At 43.3% G+C, this 24,539-nt stretch overlaps 1 protein-coding gene across 1 annotated transcript; it reads left to right on the forward strand.

The window, feature by feature from the left end:
• On the forward strand, positions 1-24,539 carry DDX31 (DEAD-box helicase 31). Its single transcript, XM_053472404.1, has 20 exons — positions 1-150; positions 867-1,114; positions 1,294-1,369; positions 1,693-1,736; positions 1,975-2,045; positions 2,615-2,679; positions 2,970-3,014; positions 3,713-3,754; positions 4,131-4,195; positions 4,399-4,518; positions 4,970-5,076; positions 5,428-5,651; positions 6,140-6,298; positions 10,539-10,598; positions 13,796-13,846; positions 15,375-15,514; positions 15,666-15,747; positions 18,265-18,376; positions 19,764-19,944; positions 23,988-24,539. Exons 1-20 carry the CDS (start codon positions 52-54, stop codon positions 24,112-24,114), a joined length of 2,118 nt encoding a protein of 705 aa, XP_053328379.1. The 5' UTR covers positions 1-51; the 3' UTR covers positions 24,115-24,539.

The following is a 24,539-nucleotide window of genomic DNA, read 5'->3' on the forward strand; positions in this document are numbered from 1 at the left end:
TCTGAGGGGGTAGTTTGTGATCTTTTAGGTAGATATTAGCTTTTAGGAGCGATGGAGGATCAGGGTATTATCCTGAACATCATTCAGACTCCCGTTCAGAGGGGCAACAGAAGCAAGCCTCAAGACACCCAGAAGCCCAAAGGACACTGGGTAAGTTTACACATATATTCAAGTAATATGCCAACCGTGGGCTGCCATACCTTTACCTGCAGTGCAATGGAAAATAAATCTTATTCTTATCGATTTAATTCCGCTTCCTCACGAGAAGATGGGGATCTCCTCATACGATCTTTAAGGAAAATAGTGCGTCATATAAAAAGTAGAGTCCTGGAGCTATAGATCAAAAAGTATCACACGGGGCACAAAAGTACTCCTGCATATGCACTCATTGCGAATAAAAGGACAAAAATAATAAAAATACTGTAATATAACAATCTTTATTACAAGAAACAAAGAGATGTGTATATATATATATATATATATATATATATATATATATATATATATATATATATCACCATACTAGAACGATAACCTGCAAGGCATTCTGGGAAAGTGTGTTATACGTGTAATATGTTGACCTAGGTGTCTGTCTGTCATTTAGGCTAGGATCTTGAAACTGACCCAGCAATGGAATAGACTTTAGCCTTATACATATTTTGACAGTTCCAACAGTGAAATATGGTTTGTCTTCCATTACACGTGGATGCAACTGTTGAGGAAACTTTCTTAACATCACGTGCCATTTTATACCAGAGGGTCATGGGAAATTTTATTTCAGCATGAGCTGTGAAGCCGCTTATTTTTTTAGTCTATGATATTAAATCTTCCATTTGTTTTGATCTACCATTTATTTAATCTTCTAGCAGGCAAAGGCTGCAAAAAGAAAGATTCAAGATCCCAGTGAGGAGCCTTCATCTAAGCGCCCAACGCCTACGCCTAACCAGAAGAAGCAACCCAAGGATGCTGGCATGGAACCCGGCAAGTGCCCGACTCCAGATTCGTCAAACAAGAAGGTCTTGAAAAGAAAGAAGGAGGAGAGCACAAAGGAAAAGTCTTCTGTGAAAACGTCCTCCCTCTTCAAGAACAACCCTGAGGTCCCGGAAATCGAAAGGTTAAAACCTCTGTCTGTTATATATCTGTCATATTAAATTATTGGGTTCTGTTTACTGAGCTGTGGTGGCTTCCAGGTATTATATGATCAACCTCAAAGATTTCTGTCCTTGTCTTGCAAGTAAGACAAGTGTTCTTACATAGGTTGGTAAATTCACAATGCTTTTATTTATTCCATAGGCTCAAAGTGAAACAACTGCAAGAACAAGTTTTCTCGTCGGATTCATTCTCTGAGTTGAACCTCCACCCTCATCTGGTCAGAACATTCTCCGATTTTAATATCTAGGGATACTAGTTACATTTCAGTAATCAAACATCCTTTGGTTTTTAGACTATTGCTTACAATATGTGATATAATCCTTCATTGGAGTGTAATTTGTAAGCTAGTCTTTCCTAAATCTATGTTGAGGAAGACTGCAATTCATGTCAGCTTTTTTGCTTTTATGTGAACTTTGTTTCATGATTCCATCTCTATTATTATCATTTTTATTATTTTTTTAAACATTTTTTTGCATTACGTGTCCAGAAGGATGATTTTTTTGCTGTCCTGTAAATAACATTTTGCTCCCTCTACTTTAGGTCTCCACAATCAACAATGTACTCAATATTGAACGTATGACCAGGTAATTTTCCAGCTTTGTTTACTCTTTTATGTATGCTTGTGGAAGGGAACACTTACCATGATTAAAATGCCTTTAAAGCCACCTGGGGGTGTTCTAGTAATATATATATATTTATTGGCATTGACAGTGTGAATTGTGAATGAATAAGAGAGAAAAGATCACCGAGAAAAGGATTGTGGGTCAGCCAGGGATGTCCAAGATATCATTAATATATTTGTCGGTGTGGATTTTCTTGTAGTGTCCAAAAGATGACTATCCCAGCTCTTCTCGGCGGAAAAGATGCACTGGTTCGATCACAGACAGGTTCTGGTGAGTTTAATAGCAGTACTTATTATTTATTTTTTCTTTGATCAATGTGTATAGAAGACAAGACCCACACATGCTGATTTCCTATGAGCCAGGTTTTTATAATAAGGGATAAAAACCTGCTCTAGTTGTTCAGTTACACATATAGGAAACATAAGGGTGCTCCTCCAGGAAGAATGCCTGAACTGGGCCTTCATAATCCACAGTGCAGCCAGGGCATTTTGACTCTTCAGGAAAAACATGGACCAGTGAATCAGCCCATTCTTAATTTAATGTTGCTCACTGTGTCTATCACAAACATATTTGTGTGATTATTAAACACCTAAGGAACATCTGGTCCACTGTCAAAATATGTAACCATTACTACTTCTAAAGAAAAATCATTCTAAATGTTACCTAAGGGTGGCTTTGTGGTGCAGAAACATCATACTGAGGGCTGTTGATTTTGAGTTGGACTGTTTTGATGCTGTACAGCCGCTTTTACATACTGGTAATTTAGATCAAGTTGTAATGGATCTGCACTTACATGTTTGCATGTGATTTTTCACCAATATGCTTCCTTCTTCTTGTAGGTAAAACATTGGCATACGGAATTCCAGTTGTTCAAGCTCTCCAAGGCGTCACCTCCAAAATCCAGGTAATTACTATATTATATGATGACCTATATTAAAATAGACAAAATTTGCAATACGTCATTTGTTGCATTACTGAAAATTAATTATAATGTTTCATTATTAAGGCACTTTAAAATTTTTTTGATAAAATGAGTCCCATATTTAGCTTGTGTAAAATCTTTTGAATTAAGTAAAGCAAGGGTCCCTGTCCTGTATACATTATACTGAATGAATGCCCCCTGGTTTGATAAATTTGGTTGTCTCTGTGGGCACCTACTAACCCAGGTAATATCTATCTTTATCTCCATAACAGCGCAGTGATGGACCATATGCCCTTGTTTTGGTTCCTACTAGAGAGGTAAGAAAATATATAGTAATCACGTTATTTCATCTGCAATGGAGCAATCTATTTTTGGGTACTTGGATCTGCTGGGTGTAGGAGGCAAACAGCCGATTTGGTTACATTAAATGCTAGTGCCTGGTGCAAAATACTTTGCAAGTCTCTGTTCTATATATATATATATATATATATATATATATATATATATATATATATATATATATATAATATGTGTGTGTGTGTATATGTATATGTGTGTATACGTGTGTGTGATATATATATATATATCTATCTATCTTAAAAATATCAGTCCCAAACGAGGACAAAGTAAACAGATAACCATTTGTAATGTTGTTGGCCTCTAGATAAAATCAGTACCAATGTAAGATGACCCCTGGTCTCTGCGTCTAGGACAGCAGTTCAATAACTTTCTCAAGAAATGTCTAAAAAAATTATTTTGAATTGAATATTGGCTAAGCGGAACATGTGTTCAGTGTGTGTTGAAGTGGATCTGCGATGTTCAGTTAAACATTTGTTGACTGCTTCCAAGAAGGGATTCAAACTTTAGTCACTGAGGTCCCATGGTAGCTCAAGTCAGCTGTTTTGTGAATAACTTGATCAGGAGAGAATTCATCGGGTTCTGGATGTGCTTGTGGGGGCAGCTTTGAGGGGTTATAATGCAGTTAATCCTAATCTTAGTTCTTTCCCTTCCGTAGCTGGCTCTGCAGAGTTTCAACACTATTCAGAAGCTGCTGAAGGTCAGTATGATTACGGTGGGCTGGCATGATGGAAAATGGGCAGTGCTAATGGCAAAAGTGACATGGGTTTACAACACACTCTTGTACACAACATAATTGTTTTTAAAGCACTGAAGCTTTATAAAATTACACAGCGTCGTATCCCTTATTGCAAAATCTCATTCAATCACATACTAATTTTGCCCATCAAGGTAGAGGACGTTCCTTTTGGATGACCAAAAAAAACTCCTCATAACCAAAATCCTCCACTCCCTTTCTTAAGTGTTATTCCCATTGTTCCTGCGAAAGGTAAATGCAGCCAAATGCCTCTTGTGTCCCGCTGATGACCCTGAAGAATCCTATTTCCAACGGGTGATTAGTATCCTTTGTTTTCCAGCCCTTCACCTGGATTGTACCTGGCGTTCTTATGGGAGGAGAGAAAAAGAAATCAGAGAAAGCAAGGTAAAAGTCTCTTATTCGTACGGAGGAAAAGGTCCTCATTGGAGAATAATATATAATACGTTATATAATATGTTATCTAAATATGTAAGAAATGATATCAGATGAGCATTTTGACAATCTTGAGTTTGTTTGAGGAAATGTTACTCTGGGTAAATTATATCCCGGCTTGTATAACATTCAGTATGTGTGCTTGTGTCCTTCAGATTGCGTAAAGGAATTAATATTCTGATATCTACCCCTGGGAGGCTGCTGGACCACATAAGGTCCACCAAAAATATCCACTTCACACGTGTACGATGGCTTGTTGTGGATGAAGCAGACAGGTAATAGGATTAATCAAACGGATCCATTTTTTTTAGAGTAGATCCATTTTTAATACCCAGTCTTCTTAAATATACATTAATCATTGAATTAAAAAAGTAAAGGCAGTTAGTTTCCACTGTTTTAAAATTCATGTTTAAAAAACAGTAGACCTCCATCATGTGTTGATTTATACAGTGTGTTTCTCACAGCCCTTGGCAAAATAAACAAAAACTTTAATTTGTCCTATGTTTTCCAACCAAATTCCTACAATGTTTGTAACCAAAATATTTGCTAATGGGCTTCTTTCACCATCACAATATTTCAAGATTATTGCAAAATGTATTCTACCCATTCAGTACTCCCCCCCTGTGAATTTTGTCCTTTTTGAAGGTGGCAAGTCTGCGTATTTCAAAAGCGGATGTGGTGCAGGTTTTAATTATCTCGTTTTTATGGATATAATATAATTTGTAGGATCCTTGACCTGGGCTTTGAGAAGGACATCACCGCCATACTCAATGCCCTGAATGCACAGTGTCAGAAGAGACAGAACGTACTCCTTTCAGCCACACTAAGCCAAGGTCAGACGCTCTTTATTGTACTAATATATATATTGTGTGTGACATTTCTTTCTACGTGGTTCTTTGGAAAACATATTTGTTTGCTTTTTGGTGGCTAGTGGCTAAAATAATGGGCATTCATAGACCTTTCTGCACATTTAGCCTCTGTTGTAACTTGACCAAAGAAAGGAGGAGGATTTGGGAACTTTAGTTCCATTGAAGATTCCTCTGGAGCTTTACATCCTAATATAATGTCCTACATTTTATAAAGAACAATAAAGATGGTACAGGTGCGGAGTGTTTGCATGTATCTCACTCGGTGATTAATTAAACGTAATGAATGTTTTTGTCTCTTCACTTTACCCCATGAAGGAGTGGCCAGATTGGCTGACGTCAGTTTGAACGACCCAGTCAGTGTGACGGTTATGGATGATGACAGCAGCCAAACCAAGTTTGCTGTGGAAGCTAAGCCAAAGGAGAACGCCGGGGACCCCTGCAGTTTTGCTGTGCCAGAGCAGCTCCGCCAGCATGTAGTGGTGGTCCCAAGCAAACTAAAGCTCGTCAGCTTGGCCGCATTCGCCTTAGGGAAATGGAAGGTGAGGGTATGGCTCATTAGAGGGCATCAGCGGAGCACGATGGCTCCATCAGTGGAAGACTGTTAGTCTTAATAATGAAGACTGTTAGTATTAATAAAGAACCATGTAGAATTGTTCAGCGGCACTCACGTTAAGACTTCCAGAAACCTTGTTCTGAAAGCGCTCTTTGGTGACCAAACTCTTGTTTATTGTTCTTTAGTGCTGTAGGTTAGGGCCCATGAAATGCAGACAACCCAACCCTGGTGTAGAACTTTGACTCTCAAGCAGTCGTGATCATGTTTAGCCATTTCTTTTCTGGCATGAGCAAAGATTGGCCAGCGATATCTTCATAAATCCTAACCTAAACCACCAGTTGAGAAGAAAAATATATATTCTTACAGTGGCCCATGCTCTTGCACGGATGTATTTTAAAGGTCAATCGATGTCTGTAATCTAGTGCGTGCAATAATACAACTTACATTACCCTCTTACTTCCATTACACCTACAGTGCGAGAAGAAGCCAAAGATGATTGTGTTCTTTCCAAGCTGTGAGTTGGTGGAGTTCTACCACACTCTGTTCAACAATGTCCTGACCCCTCACCTCTCTAAAACGGATTCCAAGGACCTCCATGTTTTCCTGCGGCTCCATGGGAACATGGAACAGGAGGTACGTCACCTTTAACGTTTCAGAGATGTTGTGAGAAATTTAAAGATGAACTGTCGCCTTCGCAGCTATTAGCAAAGCTGAATTCAATGGAAACCGTTAAAAGTAATCTTTTTCATCAGCGCTCTGCTCATAATATCATGACTAGGACATTTGTGGAGGTTGTAGGCGATGATTTTGTTAGGCCGATGTAAAAAGATGTCCCATAAACTTTTGGGAAGCCAGAGGTTAGTTCTTCAGATGGAATGCATTGGCGAGGGGCACTTTTGGCACTTTTAGTTCTTGCGTGCAGTTAACTAGTATGAGCAAACTTTCATGCTACATACAACATGTTACTATAAAAAACTATTAACATGGAAAAAACAGATATACTCTTTTTAAGTGGGCAGCAGGTTAAGTGCCACTCTACATGATGGACATCGCTAAAATGTCATCTGACCAGACACCAGCAGTTCCCCATTGTCTCGATCTCTTGCCGGTTATACTGCTGAATACGCTCTCTATAACGTCTTACGCAAAATCTGTCCTGCTACGTACACTATGATTTACGTTAAACACACACAATATTTTCACTGCGCAGTACATTAAAGGGACAGTGTAATGTGTAATGTGTACAGTGTAATGTGCGTGGCAACCTTCCCAAAGAAGAATGCTCGTTAAAGTGCTTTCCGAGTACTTCAATATACATTGTTTATAAAGGTAAAAAAAAAAACGGGAAAAGGGGTAAATGCAAATGGGTGGATCTGCAGACACAATGTAAATTTAAAGCTCACATAAGAGCCCCTTTAATAAAACCATCACTGATAATTGAGGACCGATCAGCACTTTATGGACACGGCAGGTGCCTGTACTGTCGGAGACCAGCTTCTGCAGAGAAGACCAGGGATAAGGTAAGTAAAGGAGAGGGTTTCCAGCTAAACTTGTAAGAGAACAACTCTGCAAACCCAACTTTTGATACAAGTAAGACTTCTACTTTTCTTAAGAGTCCAAAAATGTATTGCTGGTTTTAACTACAAATTCCTGTTGTGGTTCATACTCTAAAAAACATGAATCCTGCTCCTTACGTGGTCTTTAAATGCATAAGTGTGCCTATGGTGGCTTGCGTTGTGGGGTTACTGTAATGGTGTGTATGCAGTGTGTAATGCACATTGTGCATTATAATTCCCACTCCTACTGCGTGTGATGCCTTTCACTCGGTTGGCGTGGTCACGTTTCACTCCCTTTACTGGGTATATTTATTATATATTTATATATTATTACGCATGTTTAGCACCTGTGCACATAATAGGAGGCATTTGACGTAGGGTAGCTTGCGCACTAGAGCTGAAACAACGAATCGATAAAATCGATAATAATCGATAACGGAAATCATCGATAACGATTTCCGTTATCGATTAATCGAGTGATCGATTCGTCGTTGGAGCACTAGGCTCCTTTTACTTACCTCCGCCAGCGTTCCCCGCTTCTGCTCCACGCTCTGCAGTCTCCGCCTTCTAGCTACGTGACGGATGTGACGCGCTTCAATCGAGTTCAATAAAGTTTTAAAAGTTTGAAGTGGAACGAGTCCGTAGCGGAGGTAAGTATTCTTTATGTCTATGTGCGAATCGCTCTGTGCGAGTGGCTCCATTCGAACAGAGCGAATCGCTCTGTGCGAGTGGCTCCATTCGCACAGAGCGAATCGCTCTGTGCGAGTGGCTCCATTCGCACAGAGCGAATCGCTCTGTGCGAGTGGCTCCATTCGCACAGAGCGATTCGCTCTGTGCGAGTGGCTCCATTCGCACAGAGCGATCGATTCGCTCTGTGCGAGTGGCTCCATTCGCACAGAGCGATTCGCGGGGGTGCGAGTGGCTCCATTCGCACAGAGCGATTCGCTCTGTGCGAGTGGCTCCATTCGCACAGAGCGATTCGCGGGGGTGGGGGTCCACGGCGGGGTGGGGGTCCACGGCGGGGTGGGGGTGGGGTTTCAGGGCAGGGTGTGAGTGTGGGTGCAGGGGAGAGTGGGGGTGCAGGGCAGAGTGGGGGTGGGGGGGCAGGCCAGGGTAGGAGACTGGGTGCAGGGCAGAGTGGGGGTGGGGATGCAGGGCAGGAGACTGGGTGCAGGGCAGAGTGGGGGTGGGGATGCAGGGTGTGAGTGTGGGTGCAGGGCAGAGTGGGGGTGGGGGGGTTAGGGCAGAGTGGGGGTGGGGGGGTTAGGGCAGAGTGGGAGACTGGGTGCAGGGCAGAGTGGGAGACTGGGTGCAGGGCAGAGTGGGGGTGGGGGGGCAGGGCAGGGTGTGGGTGCAGGGCAGAATGTGGGGGCAGGGCTGGGTGCAGGGCAGAGTTGGAGACTGGGTGCAGGGGCACAGTGCAAAGTGCTGGGTGCAAAGTGCCAGGGCTGGGTGCAAAGTGCCGGGTGCAAAGTGCCAGGGCTGGGGCAAAGTGCTGACTGCAAAGTGCTGGGTGCAAAGTGCCAGGGCTGGGTGCAAAGTGCTGGGTGCAAAGTGCTGGGTGCAAAGTGCCAGGGCTGGGGCAAAGTGCTGGGTGCAAAGTGCCAGTGCTGGGTGCAAAGTGCTGGGTGCAAAGTGCCAGGGCTGGGGCACAGTGTTGGGTGCAAAGTGCTGAGTGCTGGGTGCAAAGTGCCAGGGCTGGGTGCAAAGTGCTGGGTGCAAAGTGCAAGGGCTGGGTGCAAAGTGCTGGGTGCAAAGTGCTGGGTGCAAAGTGCATAAATATTGTGTGGGTTCTTGTACTTTGAAAATATTGTTTTTTATTACATCATAACAAAATAAGAATGTTAATGTAAATTTTAAGTTGTTTTTTAACATCCAGTTCATTAAATTCTTTTAAATAAACGAAAAATTTGCATATTGTTTTTTTTTATCCGATTAATCGATTAATCGAAAAAATAATCGGCCGATTAATCGATTATTAAAATAATCGTTAGTTGCAGCCCTATTGCGCACGCACACAATGACTTTGTACCAGCCACCAGGTTTTGTCCTTTGTGTGCGTTGGAAATGCAGATCTGGCTCCTCACCACCTGAGAGCGTTTGTTTGGGCTAATCCACTCAGGACCAGCTGTTCGCGGCGACATGGCCGACCTTGCTGCCTGCCTCCTGGGGAGGGCAGGGCTTAGGGGGGCAATTAATTCTTGATGTCCTCACATTAGGAGCATTAATGGAACTAAACAGGGATTCCCAGATGGTGGCAGTCCACCCCGCATTTGAAACAAATTAATAGTATCCTGCTTCTCCTTTCCTGTTATTTTAGGACGTCCCTCCTCCCTTCTTTACGCTGACAGCGGCTGCAAGGGATGTGCCTGGTTTGGGACAAAAGCGGAAAACGGCCGAGTAACCAGATCTCTTTAATCTCCCTGGCAGGGGATGGTGCAGGACACACGCAGAGGTTTCCCACAATAAAACGCTGCAGGCCGTGTGTTACAGGGACTCGCGCACTTCGGGGTTTAACCCCTTCGAGGCAGGGCGGGCACCCTCACTGTTAACCCTTGTTCAGCTAATTAGACTCTAGGAGACAGAGAAGATATTCAGAGCTTTCTATGAAAGCCCTCTAATATTTTTAGAAACCTTGGTTCCTGTGAGCCAACGATGCGTCACTGGACAGGGCAGCCAAAAGCGCAAAACTAGCACTGGATGAATGATCACAGTCCATTTTCTACCCAGAAGAGCTTACAGTCTAATTTAAGTGAACTTAGAATTTTCTTCCTGGAGTTCTTCCTCCATAATCCTTAAATCTGATGTCTAATTGCAAATAGCTACCTTGGAAGAGATGCTTAATCTGAGCTGTGGTGATGCTGGGTTATCAGCTTTAGAATTATCGAAATGACGTCCCGAATTCAGGCATGACATCTTTTTTGTATGTTGGCCCAATACACGGTATCTACCCCAAGTAAAAGCTGCATTTTGCTTGTTTTTTGATCTGACACCTTCCAGGGATTGCGGTTTGCTGAGTCTGGTTTCCAGCAGTATCCTGCTTAAAAACGTGGTATTTCCATGTGTTTTCTATATCCATTTTTAACCCTTTTTTATGGCTGTATCTCTAGAACTCCCGGTGAGAGCCTGATTCCCACTCATGTCCCACAATGAAGTCTTCCCTTATGTTACCGTTCACGATAGGCTCGATATCTTTCAATGTATCCATTTTATGCTCCTAAATGTTATTTCTCAATTTATCTTTTGAAACCTTCCTCTTGCAAATTCTATTGATCCTAAATACTTTTTTTTTTCTTTTTTCTTGTTTCTGGTAACAGGAAAGGACCGAGGTGTTTGAGCAGTTCACCCGGGCCCGGGCTGGTATACTGCTGTGTACGGTGAGTTCATGTGTACATCATAAACCCTCACCTATTGTCAAGCAGCCGTGGTGTCGTGGATCACAGGTGGCCACCTTTAATTATACCACCTGCTTAGAATGTAAAGGTCTGATTAGCGGTGGCTTTAAAAAAAAAAGGGGGGAAGAAGTAGGCTTAAAATACAATGACTTGCTGGTGGTAGACCGGTAAGGAGTATCTAGCGCCGGGCTTTAGACAAAAGTGGTTTCTAAATAGCATTTAAAGAGCAAGTCAATTAAAAAGTTCCACGTTCTAAGCAGCGATTTAGGTAAGAAATAGGCTAGGCTAGGAAATGAAGGCATGACCCCTATAATATCTCTAAATCAGACCTCCTGTCCAGATGGGCTGGATGGCTCTTATCTGCCGTCACGTTCTATGTTTTCAGCACAATCTATATGTTGTTCCAGGCAAAAGCTAGGCGTAGACCTCTAGGAAAAGAAAAAGTAATACTAAACCTCGACTGGCCTCCATGCCACGCCCAGATCGGCCCCATTCGGCCCTGTCTGGTCTTCCCGTTTCTCCTGCTGTCAAGACTCAAAACCTTAATCAGTCATCGGTCTCGTCTTAGATTCAGGAGCCGTATTCCTATGCCGTGGATGTTTAAATCCCCTCGCTGCATTAATCTCTACCCTTTCTGCTGGGAGGCTGTTCAACTTAACTACGAACCTATATATGACAAGGTTACTGTGTCTGTGTTGCTACCTTCACTCTTCAAGCCTTTGCTTCCTAAATCACCTTGGCTGTTATTGACACACAAGTAATATTAGCTGGCTAAGGGTTGTGGGATTTCTAGCACCCCCCCAGGCCTGTAATATCTCTTTTTTTATGCTGATACATATGAAAGATCTAATCTATTTGCAATCTTCCCATAAAGCACCGGGGAACCTACTTGGTATTTTCTACTGATATGAGCGTTTTAATCCTGTTACAGTAATGGAAGCGATGACCTTTGCAGAGGAAGATAGGCAGGAGGAGACGATGCCAGGGCCCCTGTGTGCATTACTTTTAGGCTCAGCTGAGCAGAGACAGTAATAGGTTTTGTATGGCTTTCTCCGGAGAGACCCTGCCTGGAAGCGGGGGTACCTGTGAAAAAAACAAACTACGCAGTATCTGTCCGGTCTTTGTGTGTCCTTCATCTCCCCTCCACCGGCAGGAGACGGCTGCCTTTTAATATCTCTAGACCGTAGCGCTGGCACGCTTCCGCAGCATCGCGCCGGTGCCCGTAATATCATGGCAGTGAGCTACAGAAGGCTGCGCAATTAGCTCTCTAATAGTGGCAGCTGTTGATAGAGGAACGTGTGAAGCTTGGAGCGTCCGACCCGCCGTCAACTTGTAAATTACAGCTATCTGGAGTAATTAGTGCCGAAAACGGCTTCGACGACTGCAGACTGAGAAAAGGGCGACGTTTAACCAGTTCAGTGCCAGGGAGGGCTGCAACGCTGGGCTCGTGTTAAAAAAAAAAAGTCCGACTTCCGCTTTTATTCAAAAGGTTTGAAGTTGTAGTGTTAAATGATCTTTTTCCGTATCAAGCTAATATAAGCCGAATTTCTTAAATGTCATAAATGCTGTGGCCAGTATGCGTTTTTAAGGGCTACGCCAACTTTGAGGCATTTTTACTTTTTTTTTTCTATATATATAGAAAATTATATATATATTTGTTTTATTGACACATTTTTTAAAAAAAATGTTAAAAGCTACCTAAAAAAGTAATAATAACGCAACATCCGATCCAAGATTCAATGCGATCCATAATAAGCTAGTTGTAGATATTTCCCATTTAAATGTGGCCAATGCCAACAATTCCCGTATACTCTAAAGTGATATGTATCGTATGAAGATAATTTGCATATTCGTAGACTTTTTGGAAAATAAATGGAGATTCTGAGTTGGGAGTTTGGAGCGGATTGGGACGGGATTCTGGTTACTGTATAGTCCCGGGTTCGTTGTGTTTGATTGCGTGTTCTGAGCGGATTCTGCGCTCCCCGGCAGGCACAGATGGGAGTCAGCTCGCTCGTGTGCCCGGCTGTCAGCCGGATTAAAATGACTCATTTATTTACCGTACACGCTCACCGAGTATGGCAGGTAGCAGGGTAGCCCCCCCGCCTATCCAAAGAAGGTAGCGGCAGCCTTTCCCATCCTGCCAAAAGTCATTATTGGCGAGCAAGGAGAGCCGTCGGCGGGGAGGCATCCCCTGTTGTCACGGCGACAGATTGGGCTACGTAATCGAGGCAGGCTGAGCGGAGCGTGGGAGGTGAAGACGCTTGGCTGGAGGCACCGAAAAATGGCAACATGAGTTAGCGTGGCTGAGTAAACAGCAAAACATTTTCTAAATGACCTTTTTGCTTGTGCCGGTCCCCCTCCTCCTCGCACCCGGCAGAAAGATGAGCTGCGGGCAGGCAGGCTGCCAGGGACCGGGACGGCGCCCACACTAAATATTGCTGCAGATCAAAAGAAAAACACTTTGGGAATGTGTTTCTTTTGTCCTTTTACCCCACACTAATGCTACCCCGCCAACAGACGGTAATTAGTTAATGGGCAGTGTATGGGTTTAGACCCATCAGCCCTTGCTTTAGCCCTGACCCGACACCATCCGTCCTGTACTGGATGGCGCATCAAATACACAGCTCAATCCTTTGCTTCTAAACACATACTCTTATACACAGCTTTGCACATAGAACCATAGAATATGACAGCAGAGGGGACCCATTCGGCCCCATCTAGTCTACCTGTTTTTCCTGCTGTAAAGACTTAATCAGTCCTCGGTCTCATCTTAGATTCAGGATAGCCAGAGCCATAAGCCTAAAAATTAGCATACAAAGAGGTCAACTCAACCAAGAACAGACAACGACTTAACGCCGCGTCCTTCTGTGCATCGCCACTCGGGACCATCTCCGGTTCTAGCTGACTTGTGTTATTACAGATTTAAAACCTCCATCGACGTATCCGTTATCTTCACCTTTTGTCTCTGTAAGTCTGAATTTTTACGTAACGCCCCGCTCGTTATGTTCGGTTTAGCCATACAGCGCTATGGAATATGATGGCACTGTATAAATCAATCATTTATTTTTACAGCGAGAGATGCCTCAATAAGACACGGACACGCGTTAAATGGGAATAGAGATTTGTGTCAAAAGATCTCCGCTCTAATCATCTACTGCTTCTTTTTTGCTTCTGGACAGGATGTTGCTGCTCGGGGCTTGGACCTTCCACGCGTGACCTGGATAATTCAGGTGAGCCCTGTTTCCTCTCATTCATCTTATTGCTCTCATTCATCTTATTGCTCTCTTTCATCTCATTCCTCTCCCCGCATGCATTTGTCCCTTTCCCCCACTCCCCTGCTACTTTCAATCCAGGAGATGTTTGGCCAAACACCTCTCAATGCAAGTGATGTGCTTATCCCCAGTAAGCCCCAGTGGTGATTCTGGGAATACTGGGGAAAGTAATTCTATTGAAGGGCTTTACTTACTGCCACTGATTTGCTGCTTCAAGCTGCAGCTTCTGCCACAGGTAAGCCATATCCACAGAGTACTTTAAACTGCTCTCTTCTTTAGCAGGTCCTCATGACTGCTTCTAATCATACTTTAACATCTTTACAGCAGTTATGTGGTTATTATTCCCTGGAATAGCTTGGGCAACCCAAAGTATCAGGCATTTATATTTTGAATGTACCTTTTAGTTCCAAGCGTGTATTGTAAGGGTGATTTGGAACCTATGGGGAAAAAAAGTCTAAGCTACACGTCTATACATGGGCCAGCTTTCATTGCACCGAGCGAGACTTTGTCCTGCTAAATTGGCCGTGGCAGGTCTGTAAAGCAGAGATTGTTACCCTGCGTGCGCCGGTAAACATCCATGCGCCGTATACACCTTGAAAGACTCCTCGGGTCTACCTGATGCGCTAATCATGAATAGGGATGAATCCTCCAATCCTTCAAGTGCAGCGCCTGCCCCGGGTGTCACGCAGCCGCTCTCTCTGCCTCATCGGTGTCGCTGAGAACAGATTCAAGCGAGCTAACAAGGAGCGGGGTGAACGACGGACAGATTCCTGGGAGATGGGGCCCATTATTTCCAAATCGAGCAGGCATTTTGTCTTCATATGTCAGGTAGCAGCGCTCTCCTGACAGTCACTTCTGAGCCGTGTTCTCCTTTCTAATGTTAAGGAGCTGCACCGGCTGCCTGAGAAGGCCACAATGTATTTTATGTGTAGGGCTTATCACTGGGGTAATTACGGCTCCAAAAATTCCTCCCGAGAATACGTCACTCAGCATGCATGCGCGTCCCTGTCACTGAAATTGTGTGTCACAGTCTGGATTTCTGTAGGACACTCTGTCTTGTCAGATTTTGCACTACAGATCCCATCACTCTCAGCCAGAGTGACAGGGATTCCAGTGCACACAGCAACAGAAGAGAGACATCGCAAACCTCCTGATGGCTTAAACATTGTGTTGGAAATAATTACTTTTTAGGTGATGCATCTTGGTAGGGTTTTATGTTTTTATCCAGCCAGAGGATGCCTAGGAGTGATGGGTGCTGCTGTAGACATATCAGAAAAATAACCGCTTACTTTGTACGAGAACGCACATGATTATTCAGATAAAGTTGGCATTTTGAAGGGCAGCTGCCCAATCTCTTATATCAGGTGGTCTGCGGCAAAGGATTGCCCCTTGCCCCAGTGGTACTAAAGACAACTTGAATTTGCCCATTTTTTTCCCTTTTAATTCTCTTTAATAAATATCCTTTTTTTTTCTTCTTTCTTTTAAGTACAACGCCCCGGCCTCCAGTGCCGAATACATACACAGGGTGGGTCGGACGGCCAGACTCGGAGCTCAAGGGAGCAGTTTGCTTATCCTCATCCCATCGGAAGCAGAGTATGTCCAGACTTTGGCGGCCCACAAGATCAGGTGAGATACCGGATGCCTTCCCCGGGATTACCTTATTGGCCTCCTTTAAGAGGCATGCTTAAATTTGGGTGTATTCGTGCAGGACTGGTTTAAATCCTTGCTTTATTTTGTATATACTAGCCAGTTTATTTTTTCTGCCTTTTAACAACAGTGTATCCGAGATGAAAATGGATGATATTTTGTCCAGCCTTCTGGCCGAGGATTTTTTGAAAATCAAACGCGTGCAGAACAAGGTAGGTACCTGCATTTATTTGTGTGACGGAAATGGATTATAATTAACCTTTTTTAGATCCAAGGATGCCTAGAACATTCTCTCCGTAGGTCACTGTTCCTTAAATAGATGGAGTTGGTGTTGAACCACTACTCCCATTACCTTGTGCTTCGTCGTGTTTGTCAGCTGTTCTATTACACAGAAAGGAACCTATAGGATGTTTTTGGTGATCATGTGACCAGCTTTACGATACATAGGAAAAGGATTAGTGGCTGATTACTGAGAATGGGATGGCTATATAGTTCAGGCTTGAATATTCTAGTCTAGAATGTATATGTTGAAAGCCCCATCCTTCTTAAAAAATAAAAATAATAATCCTTTAAACACATTTGCTTGTGGCAAAAATTTTAAATGTCATGTGACCTCAGCAGGCATTGATGCTTTGTTGCCATGTAAACTAGTAAAAGAAATATTAAAATGCTCTGTTTTCTGTTTGATTAAACCGAAGGAAATAAAATGGGAGCTCTCCTAGGGCTCGGTTGAGTGCAGTTAAGAGTACCGGAGAGTGCAGTTAAATATTTTGTCCAAGTAGAACAGCACCCTTAAGAACTCATTTGGTACTGGTTGCCATAATCATAATTTTCTTGCCCATTGGTCGGGCTGGTGCCAATGACCTCCAGTATGTACTGGCACGTAACCGGCATTGCTATGTTTTTGGGCCAGGTTCTGCCCCACGTACGGCCTAGAGGATTATTTAACTCGATTGCGTGAATTTCCTGGTGAGCCCTAGTTACAGGGCTGGAAGTTTAAGATGAAAAAGACCCCCCAACGTCGGATAAACTGCTCTTTAAACCGTTTCAATGTGTCCGCCATCCAACGCAGAAGGCAAAGGGGGACGGACTGGATACAAATGTTACTTTTACACGGAAAGGAGAAGCGTTCCTGGCTCATCTCCTTTCTTCTGTCCCCCCTCCTCCTCCCTTTTGTAATATATTGCCATATTATCGCTAATCCCCTGGCAGTTGTGACATTGAGACAAGTCATCTGTCACTTAAGATTGAGCTCTCTTTAATTTTCTCGCAGAACTCACAGCAGGGCAGCCTTCAATTTGAGGTCTTTATTGGAATTCTGAAGCCTCTCTTGCCTTCCTTCGGATCTTAGATCTATTCCGAGCCCCGCTCCGGAAAGCATACAGTAACCAACAGAAGGATTCGGCGGCGGCTTCCGTTCTGTTTATTTAATACTTTGGGGGGATTTTCTTGTGCTTATACATCCCCGGCCAGCGTGGTTTTCAATATTACATTAACAACTGTTCCTTTCACACCCCCCCTTACCTTTAAACCCTCTCTATCCCCCCCTCCCCGATCTTTACTCCTCTTTTCTTCGCTCTTCTCATTAATTTGAAGACGTTAAGAGGAGGGGAGAAAAAAAAGAAGAGGTTTGTGTGTAATGGAGAGGGAGGGGGGCAGAAAGAGAAGCTTCTTTTTTTTCATTATTAAAGTGCTTTAGTTTTAATAACGGCGGATTGTGTCCATCTGGGATAGGGGTAGCCGGAGTAACTTTGCATTCATATTAAAAAAATAATAATAATAAAAGAAGTGTATAAAAAGAGAGTTAAGTTACACAAACCGCTTGAAAGAAAAGATTAAAGGCGTATTGTCGCATAGCAACAATGTAGCGACGAATGCTGCTGAACCGAGCAGCTCAACTGGGAAGGAGTAAAGGGGGCTTCGCGCCAGAAACGGGCCGGGCGTCTATACTGCGCTGTTAAAGGCCATCATGCTCACTTTAATGGCCATAATGGCTGCCTTCTCCCTTTTACATGTTCGGGTGTCCCCAGCAGTACTGCTGGTCCACATAAGCGTTCCAGGGGGTCTAGCAAGACCCCCTCACAGACACACATGCGCAGAAAGCGTTCCCGTTGGTTTGGATAGGAGCCCTTTGGTGCCCATGATTGGCTGCTTCAAGTAGCTAAAAGTGGTCGTGAGACCAGACCACAGAGGGGTGGCAGCTGTGGAGCTGCAGCTTCTCCTAATGGTAAGTGTGTTAATAAAAGTTAAAAGTTAAAGAATACATATTAAGTGCTCAGAATATGCATTCTTCATTGTATGGCACCTTCAACGCATTCAGTACTGGGCTACAGCAGCTATCATTGGACTATAATGCCGTATAATCAGCGGTAATCAGCATGAGAGTGGTGGGAATGCAGAATATTTTGTTTACCCCCCCTTTCTGTTCTCTTAGAGATGCAGGGGTTAATAAAATGTAATCGTGCAGTCTGTATCTGTTATTGAGGTGCCCTCCTATAAAATGTGCCCAGCATCTCCCACAATCCAATTTTTCCATCCTCCCTCGTTTTATTACATTGTAATTTCTTCTCTTTTAGCATTAATATTGAAAGGATTACCCCAGCTGCCCCCCGAGGGGGATGATGTGTCATTTTACTGTTATTAAACCTGTTTTAAGCTACCCCCCCCTTCACTCTCAGACTCCTTGCTGTCTGAATCCTCCGAATTAAATGCTCTCATTTCTCATACAGAAATCGGAGGCCACTGGCCCCCAAGCGGTGCGGGAGAGGGCCACTGTGCTGCAGACCAAGTTTGAAGACTACGTGCATTCCAGTCCAGATGCAGCCCTAAGTGCAAAAAAAGGTAATTTCCAAATTAGGAGAAGCGATATGTTTTATAAGAATATCTAGCAAAGAAAATATTCATTCCTAGAGAGGGTGGTAGATAGGTGGAGTAGCTTTCCAGCAGAGGTATTAGCTGTTAATACGGTAAAGGAATTTAAACGTGTTTCAAGCCCCCTTGTATATATTGGCATCTTGTTTAGTGATTTCTTGGTTCCTGATGCGCTCCGGCCATAGACCGTTTTGGGGGAGGAATGTGGTTTTGTAACAATATAAAGAGAGAGAGAGATTTAATTCGTAGCGCACCTTCAGTGACTCTCAGGGACCTCTCAGCCACTTTTTGCCTTTTATTACTGTTCATAAACGACAATATCCAGGCGCGTCGGAGGAAGATTACTTGTGAGCCTCGTGTAAGCCCGGCTTGCTGGGGAATGGTAGAGAATGCAGAGAGGAACCTAGCAAGGTGGGGAATTACTGCCCCTCGTGGTAAATGGAGCCCTGATATTCAGATGCTACATAAAAGGCATGAAGGGGCAACGTCTGTATGCAGGGATCTATATATTATTGTATGCAGGGATCAGTTTTGCTGTTGCTTTGACAACCTGCTGTCTTCTCTTGCATACATCTTTCTCCTAAACACAATTCAGAAAGTTACTTAATGGGGAAATCTATATTTTTCTCCTTGAACTTAAACCCCATTGCTTTATAGATTAATAACCTCTGGCGCTGTATACAGTAATAACCCCCCCAACGCTGTTTACAGTAATAACCCCCCCAACGCTGTATACAGTAATAACCCCCCCCAACGCTGTATACAGTAATAACCCCCCTACGCTGAATACAGTAAAATAACCCCCCAGCGCTGAATACAGTAAAATAACCCCCCAGCACTGTATACAGTAATATAACCCCCAGCGCTGTATACAGTAAAACAACCCCCAGTGCTGTATACAGTAATATAACCCCCCCCAGTGCTGTATACAGTAATATAACCCCCCAGCGCTGAATACAGTAAAATAACCCCCCAGCACTGTGTACAGTAAAATAACCCCCAGCACTGTATACAGTAATATAACCCCCCAGCGCTGTATACAGTAATATAACCCCCAGCGCTGTATACAGTAATATAACCCCCAGCGCTGTATACAGTAATATAACCCCCAGCGCTGTATATAGTAATATAGGTCAGCATCTAATTTTGTTCCAATAAACTCCCTTTATCTGCAGACCTGGAGCCGCCGTCGCTGTCAGTCATGTGATATTTTGGGTGACTTTCCCCAGTCAAACCCCACACTGAGCTGATGCTTTATGGCAATGCTAATGAAGTCCGTTCCTCCTTATACTTTCATAAATGTATAATATGTATGTAAATCTAATCTTGTCATATATACCGTCATGTCTCCTGGTAGCTCTACAGTCTTATATCCGGTCGTACGCTACGTATCCCAAGAGCCTGAAGCACATCTTCCACGTCCGCTCCTTGCACCTGGGCCATGTGGCCAAGAGTTTTGGACTGAGGGACGCTCCGCAGAACCTCAGCCATCAGCTGGCCAAAAGTCCAAAGAATCAAGACAAAGCTAAACACAAGAGGTAAGGAAGCAAAACAAAATGCCTGGCCCTTCATAACACTGGAAACTCGCTTACGGATCCTGACATACCAATAATTTGTTATATGTTTGATAACTTTTTTCTTCTAGTCTGCCCCGTGTTGGAGGTTGACGGATGTAGACTGTATGCTCTGTAATAGATGCACCATATACAACCGTACAACCAAAGAGCTTTGCCATATTTTCATTTATTTTAAGTTTTCCTGATCACATAATGGACGTTCTTTGTCTTTAATACTTGATAATTACTTGAAATTCTTTGTCTTAATACCTGATAATTACTTGGTTCTTGTAGGAGTTGAGGCATCAACCAAATTCTACTCTTTGAACTTTATTTTGACCTCGTTCCTCAGTCAAAATCTGAAGGAAGGGAAGAGTCCCAAAGTTGCTGAACTAAGGATTCTGTTGACGTACCTTACATTAATCTTCGAGGTCCAAGGGGACTTTAGCAAGTTTAGTTTCTTAGCTCATCAAAGTTGGTCCTGAGGAGCGTTTCATGGATCTACCCCTGAAGATGGCTCTAAAACTTACATGGATTGTTAAGCCGGCCCTTAATGAAAAAGCATTTTAGTTGCATCCTTGAGAAAAAAGTCTTCTTTTTTCAGCTCTGGGTGTTTTTTGGGGCAGATTTAACTCATATGCTGGTACATCAAAAGATGACATATATTTAAGTCCAGAAGGTTTATTTTAAAGATCTTTTTGAAAACAAAAACTATTGATATTCCATATTTCCATGCTTTTTACGTCTGTGGCCCATTGGTGGATAGGGCCGTCTTTCAGCCCCTTTTATTTTTTTATATAAATGTTCAAGGTTCATGCAGCGCCTATTGTCCCCATCTCCAGGAGCCCCTGCCCCTCGCTGTCTGCGTCCTTCGGAGGCAGATGGGGCGAATAGTGGAGAAACCTTCCCTCCCCTTCTGTTGGGGCCGTGACTAGGGGGATTTGCGGAGGGTATTATTCCGGGAAGAATAGCGCGATTAGCAGATAAGCACATAACATAGCATGAGGCCGGCTCAGATGCCTGCCAAGCTCGCCGTTGAATGACAGCCAAAGGTGTGTCATGCGATTACGATGAGGGGCTACGGAGTCCATGTGATTCCGATTACAAGGAACCTTCAGACTACTCAAACTAGGGGCAAACTCCTGGCGAGCACAGACATGTTGAATTTGTTCTCTTGTTACAGATGAAAAAGGATCAAATAGAGATCTTAGGATGCTATTAAAGGACCATTAAAGGCTTTCTTTATACAGACAAAAATAACGAGGATGGAGACCTGTGTCAACATAACCTCCCTAAATCACTATCATTGTTTCTTACTCGGTATTTTTGTATCCAAACCATTTTAGCCTTTGTCGGTCTGTCGGTTGAACTTTCACTCGGTCTTAGTCCCGAGATCAAGATTTTAAAAAGCCGTGGGTCTTTAAGTGGTTAGTTGGGGAATTTGCTACTTAAAATGAAAAAAAATATATTTTGCTCACATCAAAAATTTTGTTACAATTCTTAATTTTCATTATATAAATAAGTGGCAATAAAATGAGTTAATAATAATATCAGTTGATAATATTAGTTCTCATCCTCTAGTGAGCTTCATGGTTAACCTGTGCTATGATTCCTCGTGGCTGGTCGATGTGCAAAAGTTTTTGGTTCCCTATAAGCAAATCGTGAGACTGACCGGTCCGGCCAGTCCTTGCCCAAAGGAACTTGGTCTGGCGTTTTGGGGAAAGTGTTTGCTTTTTGTCATTTTCTTTTAAGGAGGTCTCTGTGTCCCAGACCCCAGTGGTTACCTTTTGAGAGCGTAGATCGTCTCCTCCGTCTGTCTGAAATACAAGAGACAGACTCTTGTGAAAGAGAGAAAATGAAGGGGATGTCTGTTGCATTATCTCGTTTGCCGTGCACGTTGACCATGGAGCTCGTCTGTAAAAGGATCAGGGAAGCTCCCTCTGCCTCCCGAAATAAGCCGATTTCATACTCTGTCATAGTTGAGTAGAAACCAGATTTAATCCCCAATTAAAAAGAGACTGGATGTCATGTCGGGGAATAAGCCAGACGTTTTGTTGGTAATGACTGTGATCCATTTGCCTCGATCCGTCGCCGATATGGGCGTAAGGAGCACAGGAGGTCAATTAGCCCTTCCCGATGGGGATCAGAACCCTTAATGCTATGTCTGGGCATGTTAGCTTCTCAACGAAACGCACGGATACCAATTCACCTTGGGCTGGATCAATTATCCCTCAGGTAGCTTCCTTGCGGATCTCTCGTCCATCCGACCTCAACCTGTTGTTGTCTGACGCTCAATGCAGTCATTCCCAAGCATCCATTTTTCTCTTTCTTCTCTAGAAGGACCCTCTCAGGACTTATTTCGTGAACTTCAACAGGTCGGTCAATTGGCCAGTTGGAGTGGCGGACCTAAAGCCCGATATTTATCTCGAGAGGTTTCACCGGACAGGCGAGCATGGCTCGTAACTATCTGTTACCTTGGCCGTACTTTGTGTATTTTAATTATAAAGTTTAACTTAGTTTGTCTCCAAGAGGCGAGGTTTGGACTCTTCCTTAATTGTCCCAAATCCAAATTTTAGAATGAAAGTCCACTAAAAGAAAAGACCGCTTTCCCAAAGAGAGGAGAGTGTGACAGTTAGTAGGCTGGCCTTTCCCTTCTGCAATCTGGTAATGTTATTTAGCGGCCTCCCTTCTCCTTCCTCCCCTGAGGGTAAGTAGTCAATTAGTTCAGAGGGCTGAAGATGTTGTAGATGCCTGCAGGACACTAACGAGCTTCTGATCCGCTTAAACATGGCTGGACTTCTCCTTCAACCTTTCGTTGTAGCACATAGGTGTCGTTCGGGTGATTAAGTGCGTTTCTTACTCAGGTGTCCTTAAGGCGATTAAATGGAGTCCGCGGTGACCTGTCTTGACCTGGCATGTTAGTCATCAACCGCTGAAAAACAAATGTCTCCAAGAATGTGCATCCCAACTCAGCATGGCCACCGCCTCACGAGGTGCCTCGACCCATTAATTACCGGAAGATTATAACCTATTGAACCTCCTGAGTCTCCACCTGCGTCATGGAAACCTCCATCCGCGTCTTAACGGCGACAACCGTGATTCCGTACAAAAGTGGCCCTGTGACTGCTTTACGTGAATCAGTAGAAGGTGATAAATCTCGCCGTGTACTGTGGGTTTAGGTTCTTTAATAGCAGCTCACCTATGGTGGAACTTGAGGGGCAGATAAGAAACCCGATTAAGCCCTCGCCCCCAACCAAATTAACTATAACATATCGAACAAAAGTATAAAATGGTATCCTGCGAGACGTCATCATCGGACGGAAGATTAAAGAGACCGATGTGCTTTTACCTTCTAATTGTATGAGCCATTTTACAGTTTTAGCACGACGTTCAGCAAGTCACAGCGAGGGTTTCAAACCCAAACACACCTCCAGAGATGTCACTGATATACGGCTTTCTTATTATAATCACTGATGTAAATTATAAAGCGCCATCATATTGCGCAGCGCTGTTATTCACAAAAAGGCAATTGACCTTTGAATGACTTTTTAAACAATTTAATTTTTTTTCCAATATAGGAGTTTTTCTTCTGATTGCTAAACGGTTAAAGTGCTCGTTGTTTGGGAGAAGGTGTGATAAAGGAGTTAAGTCAGGATCTCTTATCCTTTCTTTGATCAGACGGAGAGCTCCTTTTAATTTCTCTTGGGTTTCTCTTATCTTTGGCACATGTGATACACTAGATTTGTTTCTATTCAGAACAAAGTGTCTCTTTGATATCCTGTCACATTTTGTAGCACAAACTATACCTTGCGGAATAATCTTGGAATCGCAAGCTAACTTTGCCATCCGCGTCGCTCAGATTCAAAATGGCCGCCCTCTAGCATCCCGATTGTGTTTGTTGGCCGGACACCAGGCATAAATGTATATTTTTGTGGCTGAGGCTGTGAATTTCACCCCCCCCAAAATAAAACCCTACATGTTATCGAGCAAGACACCCAAAATTAAGTTCTGTTTCTGTTTTTCAGGTCGGGGATGAAGAAGACGGGCGTGAAACAGCGCTTCTCGGACCTCTTACGTTCTGAGTATGCCAGCGGATTTGCCCCAAAACCTAAGAAATTAAAAAAGGTTGTGAAAACCGAGGAGCAGGCATAAACAGTACGGCCCGGAATACCTCACAGCTACTGAACACCAGCCATCGAATTGTGTGCTATTAAGAACCAGGATTGTCTAGAGTTGGCACCACCTGTGGCAAAGCATCCGCTGATCCCCAAATGTGACAATTTATTTTATCGAGGTCACACGGCTACCAGCATTGGGTCTTCAACGTTGCCAAAGAGAAGTCCTTTTGGTTGATCTAGCTGTAGTGTCCTTTGCAGCCTCCCCAAAACAAAATACGTATCTCGAATGTGTATGTACATGTATGTGTATGTGTATGTACATGTATGTGTATATATATATATATATATTTTATGAATGCATTATATGTTTGTATTTTGTTATTACGAGGCTGTGAACAAAGCTTGCGATTCTTTCATTACCTTTATTTATTGGCGCTGAAGGCGTATAACCTTAATCTC

This window comes from Spea bombifrons, chromosome 8, assembly GCF_027358695.1.
Source record: "Spea bombifrons isolate aSpeBom1 chromosome 8, aSpeBom1.2.pri, whole genome shotgun sequence".
Taxonomy (NCBI): Eukaryota; Metazoa; Chordata; class Amphibia; order Anura; family Pelobatidae; genus Spea; species Spea bombifrons.

What these genes read in the sequence shown, in the direction of transcription:
- DDX31 (XM_053472404.1), top strand. Translation starts at nt 52, where the DNA reads ATGGAGGATCAGGGTATTATCCTGAACATCATTCAGACTCCCGTTCAG. An exon ending in TTTTGGTTCCTACTAGAGAG is followed by an intron (nt 3,015 to 3,712) that starts GTAAGAAAATAT and finishes TCCCTTCCGTAG; the next exon opens with CTGGCTCTGCAGAGTTTCAA. An exon ending in AGCCCTAAGTGCAAAAAAAG is followed by an intron (nt 18,377 to 19,763) that starts GTAATTTCCAAA and finishes GTCTCCTGGTAG; the next exon opens with CTCTACAGTCTTATATCCGG.